This window comes from Dermacentor silvarum, chromosome 5 (genome assembly GCF_013339745.2).
Source record: "Dermacentor silvarum isolate Dsil-2018 chromosome 5, BIME_Dsil_1.4, whole genome shotgun sequence".
Classification (NCBI taxonomy): domain Eukaryota; kingdom Metazoa; phylum Arthropoda; class Arachnida; order Ixodida; family Ixodidae; genus Dermacentor; species Dermacentor silvarum.
In genome coordinates, this window is record NC_051158.1 from 36,876,481 (window position 1) to 36,893,158 (window position 16,678).

The 16,678-nt window shown below is 45.6% G+C and overlaps 1 protein-coding gene across 1 annotated transcript; it reads right to left on the reverse strand.

Moving 5' to 3' along the window:
- Positions 1-2,395: 2,395 nt before the first annotated feature.
- On the reverse strand, positions 2,396-3,898 carry LOC125945339 (uncharacterized). The gene has a single exon (XM_049667103.1). It carries the CDS (start codon positions 3,717-3,719, stop codon positions 2,421-2,423), a length of 1,299 nt encoding a protein of 432 aa, XP_049523060.1. The 5' UTR covers positions 3,720-3,898; the 3' UTR covers positions 2,396-2,420.
- Between the last annotated feature and the right edge of the window lie 12,780 nt (positions 3,899-16,678).

Here is a 16,678-nt window from a genome sequence, read left to right on the forward strand (position 1 = left end):
ATGACGAAAATGGCATGATGACGACGGAATGATGACGACGATATGAGAACGAAGTGACAACGACATAGTGAAAATGGTGAAAGGATGACGATACCATCGACAACTAAGAAGTGATCACAATGGCACGACGGTGATGAAACGACGACGACGTTGGTTAGACAACGACGGCGTGTCGGAGATCACGTCCGCGCTTACACATATCACCTGCCGCTGCGGGCCACCTCAATTCGCCCTACATCCGGTGCTTGTTTGCGCTGTATGTCCGGTACTGGCCAATCATGCAAGGCTGTAACAAGGAATGATAGTGAATACGGACAGCAGGGACGGCTGTACTACGAGGGCCTGCGGCGATGGCCTAGAGAAAAACAAGGAAATAACTAGGTGCCATGGAGGAAGAAAAATATAGGAGGGAGCATTACGTCATGCAGCCAGCCTTGGCATGCGAACGATTCGTGTAGTCAGCAGTGGTGGCCCAACACGTGACCTCTTGCGTCGAGATCACGGAGAATCGAGATTTGCCGAGACGTTTGGTTACCGGTAGTTTTTATTCGGTACGCGCTCGGCCGGCAGCTGCTCACATGCAGGAAGGAAAAAGATTGTTGCTTGTTTTGTTTTTCCCCCTTGGTTTTGTTTTGTTTATTTCAAGAGTTTCAAATGGTTTCGAATGGGCATTGAAAAAAAAAAATCAACCGGGAGTACTAAAACATACCGCGCGCTCTGACGTATCCTCCGTGTTGTGACGTTTTTATCATGTGTTAGGCCACCACAATCGGCGACAATCGCGTTGCAGTATGCTCCCTCCTATATTTTCCTTTCTCAATGCTAGGTGCATTCTGCGGAAAGAAAAAGGGAGGTGTGGAGGGAGGATGTCAATGAGTGGAAGTTCGCAATGGCGGAATGAGAGAATCAGACAGTATGGTATACAAGAAAAATAATATAAGATTAAAAATAAGAAAATCACCAGCCCTTCCCCTGTCGAGAAAATGCGGTTAGCGAAGCTTGTGTGTGTACCTGACCTACTACTGTTCCGTCCCTTTCGTACTACTTTTCCTTCCCTTTCGTACTACTTGTCCTTCCCTTTCGTGCTACTTTTCCTTCCGTTGTGTTGTAAGATTTTCTGCTCGTCGCTGTTGTCGCTTGCGTTTGATGTCTCGAGTTTGCTCGGCGGCGTGGTTAGCAGCATTCGCCCGCCATTGCCGTATGCAATTCTTCGAAATTAAATTGCTTAAAAAAATAAATCTGTCCGTCAAGTAAGAAAATGAATGGCTCATACCCCCTTAAAAATGGCTCATACCCCGTAAACGCGGCCTTCCTATTACGACGACAGAAGAGAAGTGAAATTCTACGCTGTAATGATAAGCGGCAACGGAGCCAGCTGTGGAAGAAGACGACGACGAACGCGGGAGCAGTGGCACGAGCGCGTGCCAGGCGCGAGCACGAGCGCAACCCGAGAGGCGCCAACGAGCCAGCTGCGGAAGAAGACGACGATGCTCGAGCGAATGCTGATGATGATAGTTTTCCGCGTACACCGACCCGAAACAAGCGAGCCATTACAAGCTTCGCTTGAATAGCCATACATTATAGTTGCTCTGGGGGCAATTGGTTGGGGAAGCTGGAAATCGAAATGAAGTGTTCCATTTCAGAGCGCCCAGTAAGGCGACCGCGCAAAAGTACTCACGAATCAAAAGGTGCACAAGAATGTTTCGAGATTCACGAAAAGTGCCGAACAATATAACAAGGCAGAAACTGAGGCATGGCAGCAAGCGGCAGCAGGGAAAGCAATCTTCACAACCGCTTGCGTACAGGACAGTATACTTAGGATCTAATAACTTCTTCACAACCGCTTGCGTACAGGACAGTATACTGAGGATCTAATAACTTCTACCATGAAAGCGAGGTGCTGTAAGCTTCGCATACTCGCGTTCATACGATATTGTAGCTGACAGCAGGTGATTCACATAGACACGCACAATATATTTTATTGCACAGATATCAGACAATCGACCGTATCGGGCGTACGTGTTACTATCAGAATATGTTTCCTAGAGGTTTTCCATATACTTGCGGATGCAATAGAATTACGTCATCACCTGACATGGCGGTGTAAATCGTGAATGCAAAAACAAAAGTGCCTTCACAACATTCGTGGTACCTATAGACTCTCTTTACTTGCAGATTAAGAGGTGCAGTTATGCGAATGGGGTCTATAAGAAGATTAACAAGATGGACATTCGCGCTGAGACAACGCGTGCTGTGGACTGTGCCACAGAACGGGCAGAAAAGAGAATACCATGTAGTAACCGGGTTGCTATGACATCGCCACTGCACCTGACAAGTGCCAGCAGCTGGAGGACTAATTTACCTAGGTAAGACAGAAATATCAGCGTGGCTCAAAAACTGCGAACGCAAAATATATTTTTCTATTCAAGCACGGATCGCTCGTTCACTCGAAGCAGTAGCTTGTCCAGCTCGTCGTGTAGGTCGAGCAGCTCCGTCCAACGCTTCCACTCGCGTTCCGTGGCGAGTGCCACCTTGCGGTCGGCGTTTGCGAAGAGCGCATCGCACGAGACGCCGAACGGCAGGTCACACAGGACGACGGCGTCCCAGCAATAGCGCCTCAGCGTCGGCATGTCGGTCGTCGTCGCCACCAGAACCACCACCCATGCCAAGGCGACCTCGTCGGGCTCTTCGATGACCGTCACGGAGCCCTCCTCGCGAAGCCACTTATCCAGGTCGCGCATCGAGGACGCCGTGTTCGTCAGGGCTAGCGTTCTGCCCTGAACGTAGTTGAGGACGGCGTAGCCCTTGAGGGGCGTCAGGACCATCCGGCTCAGTCTCAGAAATTCTCGCAGCTCGCTTCTTGGCGTGACCGCGAACGTCTTGATGGCCTCGCCGTACGCCACGGAGATGCCCCACTCGTTCAGGGCCGTCCCGACGTCCCGGACTTCGGGATACTCCGAGCAGGTCACGACGTCCATGGCCCATTTCCAGTCGTCGTCGCCCGATTGCCAGTCAACCTCGAGGGGACACAGTTCTACCGCGACCTCCTTGGTGTAGGGCACCGCGGGAGTGCCGAGGTGACAGGTCAGCCTCAGTGGCGTCCTCAGGCACCGCAGATCCGATTCGAGACCTCCGAGACTGCCGACGTACAGACCGTCAGCGAGCGCTAGAAGTCGTGTCGAAGAGGCGGCCGCGGGCTGCTGGAAACGAGACAGGACTTTCCGGTAGGCGTGGTCCGCGTCTAGGTAGCGCTCGAAGTCTCTGAGAACCAGGGCGTCGACGTCGGATGACCCGAGGGCGCCGTCCTTCAGCAGAGTCCAGAGGACGTCGGGTTCCACGATGAGATAGGCGTCCCGGAAGTCCTCCCTGGACCAGGCCATGGCTGAAGACACCACGCGGACTTGGACAGGCAGGAAGAGTCGCAGGTAGTCGAGAAAGTCTCCGTCCTCGCAAATCTTCTCGCCGACGATGGCGGCGCGAGACGCCTTCAGGGACAAGAGGAAGGTGACGCAGAGCTGGCTTCGCATTTCCGGAGTGCCGAGCGCCACGACGCAGTCTTGGACGCAGACGCGACTCGCCAGGTCCACCTGACGTGGGCTGGGCTCGATGAGGTCGTTCTCGTCTAGCGTGGGCTGACGGCGTACCGGCTCGAGATATCTGAGGAGCTTCGGGAAGACGTCGGCCGCTGTCGCCTGGGGACTGTCGCCCATTCCGGTCATGTTTACAGGTCCCCCACCTCTTCGGCTGCGTTCACGTCGGAGAAAGGTGTTGATCGTTGAGGTAGAAAGGAATGCTATATTGTTTGCGCGACGCGTTCGATCGGCGCAAGCGCGTGGCGGGGAGAAAAAAATGTCTGCGCTGAACGCTCCACGAGCTGCGAGTGACACGTGGAACACGTGGAAAGGGTGGTGGCGTTGGGATTAATTGGTAATTAAAAAATAAAAAGGAAATTTACTCTACAACCTGCGAACCCAAATGCGCTATTCCTGTGAAATTTTTAACAGCACGTTATGAATTTATGAACTTTGCAATATATATTTGGCGTTTCCCGGTAATGGACAAGTGCCACATTTAGGTCCTACAATGAGCGGACTGTTGAGACTACAGACATGGTCTTTCTGTTTTTTACGCATTCGAGACATGTACTTCAGGCACCAGCTTTCAACTCGGATGTTGATGCAATTCATCTCGGCGATTAATTCCGAAAATAGTTACGGAAATGGTGAGCATAGGGTGAGCACTGCTACTGACGTAGATTGGGATTATTTTCTGCAGCGTAAATTATTACCGAAAGTTATAGTCGAACGTTCTAGTCCCAAGTAAGAAAGGACCTAATAAAGAAACGACAAAGCATGAAAACGTCAGACTCAAGAGATCAGATAGAATTCGCTGAACTGTCAAAACTGATCACGAAGAAAGTAACGGATATTCGAAATTAAAACGTGGAAAAGATTGAGGAAGCAGTAAAATATGGACGCAGCATGAAATCAGTGAGATGAAACCTTGGCATAGGACAAGGCAAGATGTATGCACTGAAAGATAAGCAGGGCAATATCATCAGCAATTTCGATGACATAATAAAAACAGCGGAAGAATTCTATACTGACCTGTACAGTTCCCAGAGCCGCCAAGCTACGTTCATTCGAAGTAGCGATGAACAGGATACAGAGGCTCCTTCAATAACTAGCGATGAAGTTAGAAGGGCCTTGAAAGACATGACCAGGGGAAAAGCTGCTGGAGAAGATGGAATAACAGTCGATTTAATCAAGGATGAACGAGATATCATACTTGAAAAGCTTGCGGCCCTTTGTACGCAATGCCTCACGACTTCAAGTGTACCAGATAGCTGGAAGAACGCCAACATTATACTCATCCATAAGAAGGGAGACGTTAAAGAATTGAAGAATTACAGACCAATTAGCTTGCTTTCAGTATGGTATAAAATATTCACCAAAATAATTTCCGATAGAATAAGAGAAACACTTGACTTCAGCCAACCAAGAGAACAGGCTGCCTTCAGGAAGGGATATTGTACGATGGATCCCATCCATGTCATGAATCAGGTAATCGAGAAATCTGCGGAGTACAATCAACGTCTCTATATGGCTTTCATAGATTATGAAAAGGCATTTGATTCAGTAGAGATTCCAGCAGTCATAGAGGCATTGCGTAATCAAGCAGTCCAGTAGGCATAGGTGAAAATCTTGGCAAATATCTACAAAGATTCCACAGTATATATACTGTGGAATCTTTGATGACCGTCACGGAGCCCTCCTCGCGAAGCCACTTATCCAGGTCGCGCATCGAGGACGCCGTGTTCGTCAGGGCTAGCGTTCTGCCCTGAACGTAGTTGAGGACGGCGTAGCCAAGGTATACCTTGGTTAGCCAAGGTATACCAAGGTATACCTTGGAACCAAGGTATATCTTGGTTCTCCACAAGAAAAGTAGAAAGTTACCAATCAAGCAAGGGGTCAGGCAAGGAGACAAAATCTCTCCAATGCTATTCACTGCATGCTTAGGAGAAGTATTCAAGCTCGTAGACTGGGAAGGCTTAGGAGTTAGGATCAACGGCGAATATCTCAGCAACCTTCGGTTTGCAGATGACTTTGTCTAATTCAGCAACAATGGGGACGAATTACAAGTAATTATTGAGGACCTTAACCGAGAAAGTGTAAGAGTGGGGTTGAAGATTAATATGCAGAAGACAAATATAATGTTCAATAGCCTGGCAAGAACAAGAATTCAGGATCGCCAGTCAGTGTATAGAGTCTGTAAAGGAGTACGTTTATCTAGGTCAATTACTCACAGGGGACCCGGATCATAAGAAGGAAATGTACAGAAGAATAAAATTGCGTTGGAGTGCATACGGCAGGCATTTCCAAATCCTGACTGGAAGCTCAAATGACCATGGGTAGGAAACTCCTTGGCAGACTCGGGTATCACGAGCTCCTAGAGAAACACAACCAAGCTAAACCTATTCGCACAAGAATCCTAAATAGCATCAAAGTGGCGCCCAAGCCCAGAAATATGGACCCGACTCTGCATGCAGGCAGAAGAGAAGCCAGAATTGCACACATTGAAAAAACGCATGGCGACAAACCAAACTCCCGCCTCGTGGATGTGGCAAGATACCCAGGCAGGCAGAAAAGAACGGCAGCTGCTGTCACTGACTACTTGGGCAGAGAAATCACTAGTGCCTCCACTCACAACACCACTATCGTGGAAGCAGAAGAAATCGCAATAGCTCTTGCTATCAAAGCGACGGAACCCAACCAACAACAAATAACCATCCTGTCGGACTCTCAAGCGGCATGCACAAGCTACCTCAGGGGACGAGTATGCACCGCAGCCTATAGGATTATACGAGATATAAAACGTCGAAACCGATTTCACCTTTTATGGGTACCCAGTCATGAGGGAATCAGGCGAAACAAAGAGGATGACAGTGTAGCTCGTGCGCATGCTACACACCACGGATGCTCACAGGACGCCTATGACGACCTGATCCCGACTGACCAGAACTACTCTGCAATTTCAAACTATCACAGAGAGAATAGAATGAAACTATCATCGTCACATAAGAGTATCGGTAAGGAAGAACAGGTTATATGGAGAGAGCTGCAAACCTATACATATAACAACCTGCACAACTCCATAAAATTCATCCCGAAAGATATACGGACACATGTCCATGGTGCGGGGCCACGCCAACCTAGAGCACATTTCAAGGGCATGCACGGCATATACACAAAATACAAACACAGAAGTTACGGAGCACACACAATGGGAGGCGGCGCGGTCCAGTTCACAGGAAGAGGTCCAAGGAGCCATTATCCGACAAGCAAGACGGCGCGCAGGAGCCAGTGAGGCCCTTTTCTAGGGGCTCCATCCAGTGAGCGCAGTAAAGTAAATTCATCAGTAAAGTTGTTGTTCTTCACACCTTCGATTATTTCCCCCCGTTTTTTGGCATATTACCACCCCGTTCGTGGCCTATCCCCCGCAGTGTGTAATTGTGTCACTAAATGAGGAATCATCGTCATCATCATCAAGTTTCTGTATGTCACCATTATGCTCTTTGGCTAATCCCTGTAGTGGGTAACCGTCAGAGCTTTGGAACAAGAAGATCACGTCTCCTGATCGCGGCAGAAGAAGAAGAAATCTGATTTATCACACGTCTCGGTCAGCGATCCTCCTTAACCCGACGACATCCAAGAGGGATCCTGACACTGGCAACGGTTCGCGTATCGGCGCTGAAACAACAATGGAACCTCGCAACATGGGTAAGCCCGCGTTTTTTCATGCCTGGTAAGTGTGCACGCGGGGAAAGGACAGCTTCAGCATGACCCTGCTGCCATCCTGGCAGCCTTGGAAAGAATGTGAAAGAAGTCACGCGGGTGTTCTGTCTCACACGCACACGTGCAATAATTGAGCTTTCTGTGGTGAAGTGACGCTGACTTCGAAGCCTGTAGATCGATAAGTGATAAGGAATTGCGGTTACTGGAGGGCGTGTGTACATAGTGCTTCACAAGAGCACCTTTGCTCTCTGGGTATCGTACCACGTGATTGCACAATTTCCGTTGTTCTTTTTACTGGGCTGTTCTTTTCACGCAACTGCCAAAATTAATGAAACGAACAAACATGTGGCGCACATGTTTGTCCGTTTCATTTATTTTGTCTTCTGTCTGAAAAGTACAGTGCAATTAACAGAACGATGTCAAACCAAGTAACCCCAGTCAAAGCATTATGGACAATTTCCATGCATATCATTAGCAGCCTTCATGAGCCTCGAGAATATTGTGTTTACATCGTGTCCTCTTTTGTTCAAGTTTTGAAAAGGCAGTGCATAAAATTGTACCCGGTTAGATGGGCCGAATACCATTGTGATCACAGCAATCTCAGTTGCGTAGCCTAATCGACTCGTTGAACAAACACACGCTTATTTTACCGTTTTGCGACCGTCGACGTGTTTGTACGGGTACCTAGCCTGGAACAGACCGTGTCATGAATCTCCCCCTAACTCAGGCAAAGGCGCAGCGAGCGCATTAAAGTTTTGCTTGATCGTCACTTCTTGCAATGCCTTTAGTTCATCCAAATCAGAATCTCGAACTTCTTCAGTAGGGCGTGACAGCGTTCTGGAGACGAAGTGAATCGGTGTACCAAAACAGCGGAAGGCCTAACAAATACGGTGGATGAAAACTTAACCACAGAAATAGCTGTCTCCCCAATTGCTCTGCCGAAGTGTCGACTAACCCTTGGTTGGGGCTGTAACTAACTTCTTGGTAAAGGCTCCGACGAAGCCCTCATATGTTCACTTTCAGGAAACTGACGCAATGGCATCTGCAAAATTCGTTTCTTTCTTTCATGCTTTCATAAACTATTAGTCGGTGCACGCGTTCCTTCACATGCTGTTCTGATGGAGTTCATCCCCATGTCACCATGGCAACTATATCGTAATTTTGAATTGAACTGCGAAGATTGATGGAAGTAAGGCGCCACGCAAAACCAGAAGAGCAATGCCCAACGATAAAGTGGAACGTATGGTGAAAAGGGAGAGGCCTTCGTCCTGCAGTGGACATAAAATATAGGCTGATGATGATGATGATGATGATGATGATGAAATTTACATAGCGTTAATTACCATCCCTCTGAATTTTAGTAAACCACACGCTAGACCTTATTGGTTAAATAAGATTCCCGTGGAGCTAGCGACTAACCATGGAAATCCCTGACAACCCAGACTGGTGTACGTTACAATAATGTGGTGGAACTATGATTTCAGCAAGATGGTAAAATGGGCTATAGTTGATTGACATTCATCTTGCGAACTTGTTTGAAGGGCAACGAAAATACAAAAGACAGAGAAACGATGTGGAGCGTTGCTCCACATGCGTGATCACTTTTTTTTGTATATTGTTTGTGAAGCCTGTTCAATAAATCTTTCAATTGCGAGTAAGCGACTTGTCCTGTCGTTTCGCTTCAAAAAGTTCTCAAGGATGAACTATGATTTCATCCTGACATAGAAGGACTGGCAAAGACTGTCTTGAAATGCGACAGAAATTTTGGTTCTGAAGCTGTAGTCCTTGCACGGCAACAGTTCCGGTAGTCACGACACCACTCTTATTTTTGTAAGGAAAATACAGTATAGATCTTGTTAGATTTTATGACAAAGGCAGCAATACAGAAGCTTTATCGTGACAAAATTTTCAAACGGCCCCTCCTCCCTAAGAAAATGTATGTATGTATGTATGTATGTATGTATGTATGTATGTATGTATGTATGTATGTATGTATGTATGTATGTATGTATGTATGTATGTATGTATGTATGTATGTACGTACGTACGTACGTATGTATGTATGTATGTATGTATGTATGTATGTATGTATGTATGTATGTATGTATGTATGTATGTATGTATGTATGTATGTATGTATGTATGTATGTATGTATGTATGTATGTATGTATGTATGTATGTATGTATTAAGACGTCCTCTGTTGGCACGGCGTTTATTCGGCCCGAGTACTCGGGAGCGAACCAGCAAAGGCACACACCCGATGATGATGATCACACATAACTGAAGATGAGGATCGAGCAACGTAGAATGATGATGATAATATACAGATGAAGAAGACGTGCATAATAAACGCCCACAGTATGTATGTATGTATGTATGTATGTATGTATGTATGTATGTATGTATGTATGTATGTATGTATGTATGTATGTATGTATGTATGTATGTATGTATGTATGTATGTATGTATGTATGTATGTATGTATGTATGTATGTATGTATGTATGTAATTAAAGCATTGGAGCGCGAACATCCACATACAGACAGGACAAGCGTTCGTCCTGCGTTGGTCTCTGTGTTCTGGTGTGCTTTTTCAATGCCTTGAATAAACACGGTAAACCTATTCATGGTAACGTCTCAACTTTCTTTTGCAGACGAGGAGTCAAGTTTAACTCGCCAAGGTAATTATGATCCTTCCTTTCTTAAAACGCTGAAGCACATCGTGCTTCATTCACATCATACACTCCCGTACCTCGAATTCTTTTGCTATTGAAATTTGAAACCTAATTCACGCATCTTTATTTTTTTAAAGGCGTAAACCACGGACGTGTAATATGCACTTATTCATATGCGAAAATGTCCGATGGACATTTTTATCCGAGGTATTTGCTCTTTCATATATATAGAGATAGGACGGCGACATTTGCATTTCTGTTGACCGTTTGTCGTAAATAAAGTTCTGGGTAGTTTTTCGATATTCGGGCACTGAAAAAAAAAAAGGCCTTCACAACAGCTTAACTCACTCATAAAAACAACATCACGATTCTGTAAACAGCACCTACGCGCATGTTGGGATGTATAAGACAGCCAAAAGCCGTATATGTATAACACATCGCCTCAAATGCACAGCTCATTTGTTACCATGGCCGGTATTTTGTAGCGATGCCTTTAATGTCATAATGCCTTTTCGCGCTTATCACGCTTGTCAGTGGTCAGAGCGACGGTCCGCTCGCATTATCAACGTTGATATCGTGAGCGGACCGTCGCTCTGACCACTGACAAAGCGCGATAAGCGCGAAAAGGCATTATTACTTTAAAGGCATCGCCACAAAATAGCGGCCCATGACTTTCGCAGGGCCCCCCAAAACAATTTATCGCTTCTGCGTAAGCTTTAGAAACTAATAATCTTAGTTTCAAGAACTGCCACATTAGTTTTTGGTGCATAGGTAGTTGATATACAGCGGTGCAGTTCGTTCATCAGTTTCTTTTCCTAATTTATTGGCTTCCACAATTCTTGTAAAACATTTGAGACTAAGAAGCTATATGCTGTCAACCGCAGGTTATACTTGCAACACTATGTACATTTCAGCTTTCCCAATTAAGAGGAACCATTATTTGGGGGCCAACTTAAGTGTTTCCTATTCACGTGCACTTAAAACGCAGAAGTGGTCTTTCATAGGCAACCACTCAATCGATTTGAATAGTTTGTTGCGTTTAAGAGACAAAATTAATTTCTACTAACCCTGACCAGCAAAACTTTATTTACGGTGTCGAACTTTACGAAAATTGTCAGAAATCAGTAATTTAACGAAAATTTAACCGCGAAGTTTACAAATTCATAACTCTGCGCCAAAGACAGATAGCGCAGTTACGTAAACTGCATCTGTTAGATTAACTGAAGTGGATAAATGTAATGCATCAGGTTACAATTTAGGTTACGATTATTTATTATTATTACATTATACATTAAGACATTATTACATTATTACAATGCTCACGGGGGTTTTTTAAAGTCATACTTGCACATTACACTGGTGGCCTTCAAGGTGGTGTGTATTACATCAATTTCGTCCGCTTTGAATTTATAAATAGTGAGAGTTTACAGAATCGTGACATTTGTCTTTATTGCTGTGTTATCGAGTTGTGAACTTGATATTTGAGAGTTGTGATTTTTTTGTAATTTTAGAAAAATTTTCTTAAAGCAATTCGATGGCCTCAAATAAAAATGTACTTGCCACAGTCGGTAGGCCTTAACATTTTCTCTTAAGTGCAATATATTTTATCAAATCTGGCGCACTGGAAGGCAGGCAAAACGTCTTCTGAAATTCCATGAATTTACATAGGAGCGTCTGAAGAAGACCTTCCTCTTAAATGCAGCAAATTTCGTTCAGATCGCTTCGACAGCTGTCGCGTTAGAGCACTTCTACCTTTCGCAGGTATTTTAATGAGGAATTCGAAATCGATGATTGAACCTTAAATTCATTCTAAAACAAATGCGGTAAAGTTTATTTTATATTCTGTACTCTATCCCTACAGAATCGCATCGTGGACCACCGGACGCTGACTGTAAGCTAGGGCTTACCACGGCTTCATTGTGACATTAGTTGGCGCTGCATTTCCTTAACTAATGCTTTTACTATTTTTTTTTTACAGTGGATAGACCCAGGCGGTAAGTAGGCATTGACATTTGCTTTCGAAAATAACATCAATGACTGCCTTTGTTACCTATAGGCTGTCTAGTAAGTGCACAATCTAAAAAAAAAGGAACTTATGCTGAAGCATGACAATTTCATTTGGAAACTTCACTAGCAAATCTAAACAAAATAATTGACTTCCACCAGCAAGCAGGCAGCTGATGGTGGATCGTGTACGTTTGGCTTAGGGGGCCAGGGTGACGTCATACACACTCATATAGAGCGATAGCGGCGCGTCTTCAAGAATACAATAGGCGTATCGATTAGTGCGGGAAACTCAACTCGATCTTCGAAACTTAGAACAACAAGACCGCGCATCAGCAGTTAAAAGAAAACAAAGCACGGGGTAAAGCAAAGAAATTGCGCTGCGCTATGAAAGCAGAGAAGCTAAAATAAGCGCCACAGGTGCAAACTAAAGCGTTTGGGTGGTATTCTAGGAAATGCGACAAGCAACTGGTTTGAAATACAAGCACGGGTTTCGAATCTGTGCTGGTGGATGGATGGATGGATGGATGGATGCTAGGAGCGTCCCCTTTGGAACGGAACGGAACGGTTGGTTGCGCTACCAAGCTTTGGAACGCCGCGGTGTGTTTGGTTCGCGGTAGGTTTTAATCGATGCGCGCTTGTTCGGGCGCTTTGTCATGATGCAGTCAAAGGCGCGGGCACCACCTGGTGTACTACACCGTCGTCGCTATGGTTCTCCTGTGCTGCATAGTACTCGCCTTGGCCCTATTCAACATAGGTAAGAAATTCGGAACGTTAGTATTCAGTGCCACGGAAGCTGTAAATGAACTAGGAGAGATAAATACGTCCCGCGGACAACCTTTGCAGGCCAAGTCCACGCGTGAAACCGTCGCCCTTCGCGTTCTTTCTCCGAATAGTAGGTGCAACACGTGACCTTCCGCTCAGCAGACTCGCCGCGGTGTGTTTGGTTCGCGGGAGGTTTTAATCGATGCGCACTTGTCCGGGCGCTTTGCTAACCACTCTGTGCACATTTTCTTGCGTGAAACTTGCGCACTTTCAGTATTTCTTTTTCAATGCACACACCGATTTTTCGTTACAACGTATACGAGTGTGGACAACTGCAAGTTGCTGTCTTACTCATTGCCTTTTTCTGAAGAGCGCGTGCTGAGATGGCCGAGCGGCGGAAAACGCTAAAACCTACCGTGACAAGATCGCGCGTAGGGCCGACTTTTCTTTTTTCTGACTTCAATTGCACCGACGTCCCGGTCCTTCCTAGCTTTTCATCCCTCTATTTTCTCCGCGCATAATGTCACGTGGTGCATTCCTTCCCCTTAACCAAAGCGTCTACAGATCAGGTAGCGGAAGCAATCGCTAAAATAGTGCAGAGAGACTTGCGCAAGTTGGTGTACATTCACACTCGACAAACAACAGCGCTAACGCCGACAAGGACGATGACATGAGGCAGGCTCGCAACACGGAAGCACTCGTGTTGTGGGCCTATATCTGATGTCTTCGTCCTTGTTTGTGTTTGCGCTGTCGTTTGTCGAATGGAAAGCAGTCACGTGACATCACTCATGGGCATCTGCTATAGAGCGTGACAGCTGCGCTGTTGTTGATCCTTTGCCAACACTACTGTGAAAAAGCACGAATGATTTGCGTATTCACGCGGAGAAACAATGACTGATCAGACTATTTTTTTTTCAGGTGGCAAGAAAATAGCCATGCCTAGACCAGATCGTCTCAGCACACCGCACGACGACCACCACACTATTGGATGCTGCGTGCGGCCGTCTGACCATGCACTGTCGTCCACAGACGCCGCAATAATGACGGATATAATGACGACGATGACGGCGACTACTACCGACTCAGAATCCAGAAGCTTTTAAACAAATCCCCACGAGTTTCAGGGTTCTTTAGTGCGCTCCAGCATGGCTTTGTGTGTTGAGGAAGTACGCGCGGTTTTCTATACTTCTCTTTAATAAAACAAGCATAAAATGTATATATTCTCTATAAAATTCATGTGGAATGTGTTGCCTCATTATACAGACCTTGTTTTGGTTATGTATTCTATGGAAAGGAGATTTGTAATTCACCTGACTGCAGCACGCACTAAGAAAACCGTAACGGGTTTTCAGGAAGGAAAGCCTTGCAGTTGAAGTGAACATTCGTGCAGGCATTGGACCCACGACCAACGCCTTTTAGAGGCGTTGTTCATGTGTTTTTACATCTGATCTAGCAACGAGGCTAGCATTTTGCAGAACAAGGCCGAAATCAACCACTCTAAGCACGGGCACACTGACCATGACAAATAAGTTTAAATGAGGTTTCTTTAAATGCGAGAAATTTTTAGAAGGCCGCATGGGCTTCCTGTGTAGCTTCCTGCTGCGGTCATGTGGATGTGAATTTTCCTTTCATTAACCTGCTTCTACCTTGCGAACTTCCGCAGTGCTGATGCAACGTCTACGCGTATAAGATGGGGACTCGCAAATGACATGCAAAGTTCATTTAATTCATTCGGTCTAATATAACCTGTGGACTTCCAAGCAGGTTGCGAGTAGGAAGTTCGTAGTCATTGATCGGTAAAACGTGCCAATTATTCGCTGATCGTGCTGTCAATCGACATTCTCTGAAGCTCATCGAAAAAATGAAGGCCCTCGGTCAATATACTACGCGGAGTGCCTAAATAAGTTTTGTGGAGAACCTTCCTTCCCGCCTATGGTTCTTCTGCGCATAAGGTCAAATAAGGTAGTGCTGGCAATGCAATTGATCTTCCACTACGTTTGGTGGATTGTTGACTAGTGAGAGAAAGAAATATGTACACATTTTTTATGGCATAACATATTTCTTCACCTTATTTCGAGCGAAGCTTTCTAAGCTGATGTTTGGGGAATTAAATAATTCTTTTTTATTTTGCGTATCAACTAAAAAAGCGACTGTGCCGACCCTTCAAGGTGGGTGGTAAAGCGTATTTTGTCTCTGCCCTTCTTCAGGTTTGATTCCGCTTCAGCATCTGATAAATTAAGGGATTTTTTCGTAGTTGTAGAGCGGCACGTCCCCACTGGTACATACCTAGTTATCAAAGTTGGCGTCAAATACGTTAATTGAACAGCAGCACACATCTAATGGCACATACCCGGTGACACAAATAGGCCTCACTGATGTTCACTAAAGGCCAGCACGGACTGAGTGGCCCATACCCAGTTCTCCAAGGCGGAGTTGAAAGAGTTTGGTCGAGCAGCGGTGCCTACGGAGTCCCGCAACTACGTGACGTCGACGTGGAAGAAGTTCGTTGAAGAGTGGCCCGTACGAACACTGGCACATAAGCAGTGGCCCAAGTTTGTCCGATGGTTGGTTTCGAGCCCTGGTTACCTCAGCACAGTATCCCGAAGCGCTAACCATTCGACAACGGGCTATCCAGCGCTTAGGTAGGCGAAAAAAAAAACGGTTAGGTACAAGCATAGACACAGACATGCACGTACAGATAGCCCCCGGAATGTACGTGAAGTATCGTAAGAATGCTAACGCATTTTTACGATACTTCACGATACTTACGATAAGGTTATGACGATGCTGAATTGATCAATTAGGAAATATCGTCATCATCATCACTAATGTATATTTAGGCTCACTTCTGGACGAAGGCCTCTCCCAGGGAATACCGATTACCCCTGTCTTGTGCTAGCTGATTCCAACTTGCGCATGGAAATTTTCTAATTTGGTCACACAACCATAATTTCCTGCCTTCCTCGACTGCGCTTCTCTTCCCTTGACACCCATTGCGTAACTCTAATGATCCACCAGTTATCAGCCTTGCGCATTACTTGCGCAAGGCTGATAAATCCCGCTTAATTTTTTTTCTCCTAATGTCAACTACAATATCGGCTCTCCACATTTGCTCTTTGACCCACACCACTCTCTTTCTGTCCCTTAACGTTACGCTTGACATTTTAGTTCCATCGCTCTTTGCGTGGTCTTTAACTTGTTCGCGAGCTTCGTTGTTAACCTCCAAGTTTCTTCCCCATATGTTAGCAGCGATAGCTCTCAGTCAGGATTCCTTCTCATGATCAGGGCCCCTGTGAGTTATTGAGATTGACAAACGTACTCCACCACAGACTCCAGATGCTGAATGAACCCCATGAATACTTGTTCCCTTGCCAGGCTATTCTATATTACCTTTGTCTTCTGCATGATAATATTCAACCTTACTCTTACACTTTCTCGGTTAAGGCCCCCAATCATTTGTTGCAGTTCATCTCCAGTGTTGATGAAGAGGACAATATGTCATCTACAAAATAACGGTTGCTGAGATATTCGCCGTTGATCTTCACTACTTAGCCGTCCCAGTTTAATAGCTTGAATACTTCTAATCATGTAATGAATAGCATTGGAGAGATTATGTCTCTTTGATTGACCCCTTTCTTGATGGGTAACTTTCTACTTATCTTGTGGAGAACCAATGTAGCTGTGGAAGCTTTGTAGATATTTCCCAAGATATTCACGTATGCCTTCTGTACTCCTTGATTACGCAATGCCTCTATGACTGCTGGTATCTCTACTGAATCAAATACCTTTTCATAATCTATGAAAGCCATATAGAGAGGTTTATTGTAATCCGTAGATTTCTCGATTGCCCGATTGATGATATGGAGGTGATCCATCGTAGAATATCCCCTCCTGAAGCCAGCTTGCTCTCTTGATTGATTGAAGTCGTGTTGTCCTG

Excerpts from the sequence above, each read along its gene's own strand:
- LOC125945339 (XM_049667103.1), bottom strand. The coding sequence starts at position 3,719 with ATGACCGGAATGGGCGACAGTCCCCAGGCGACAGCGGCCGACGTCTTC.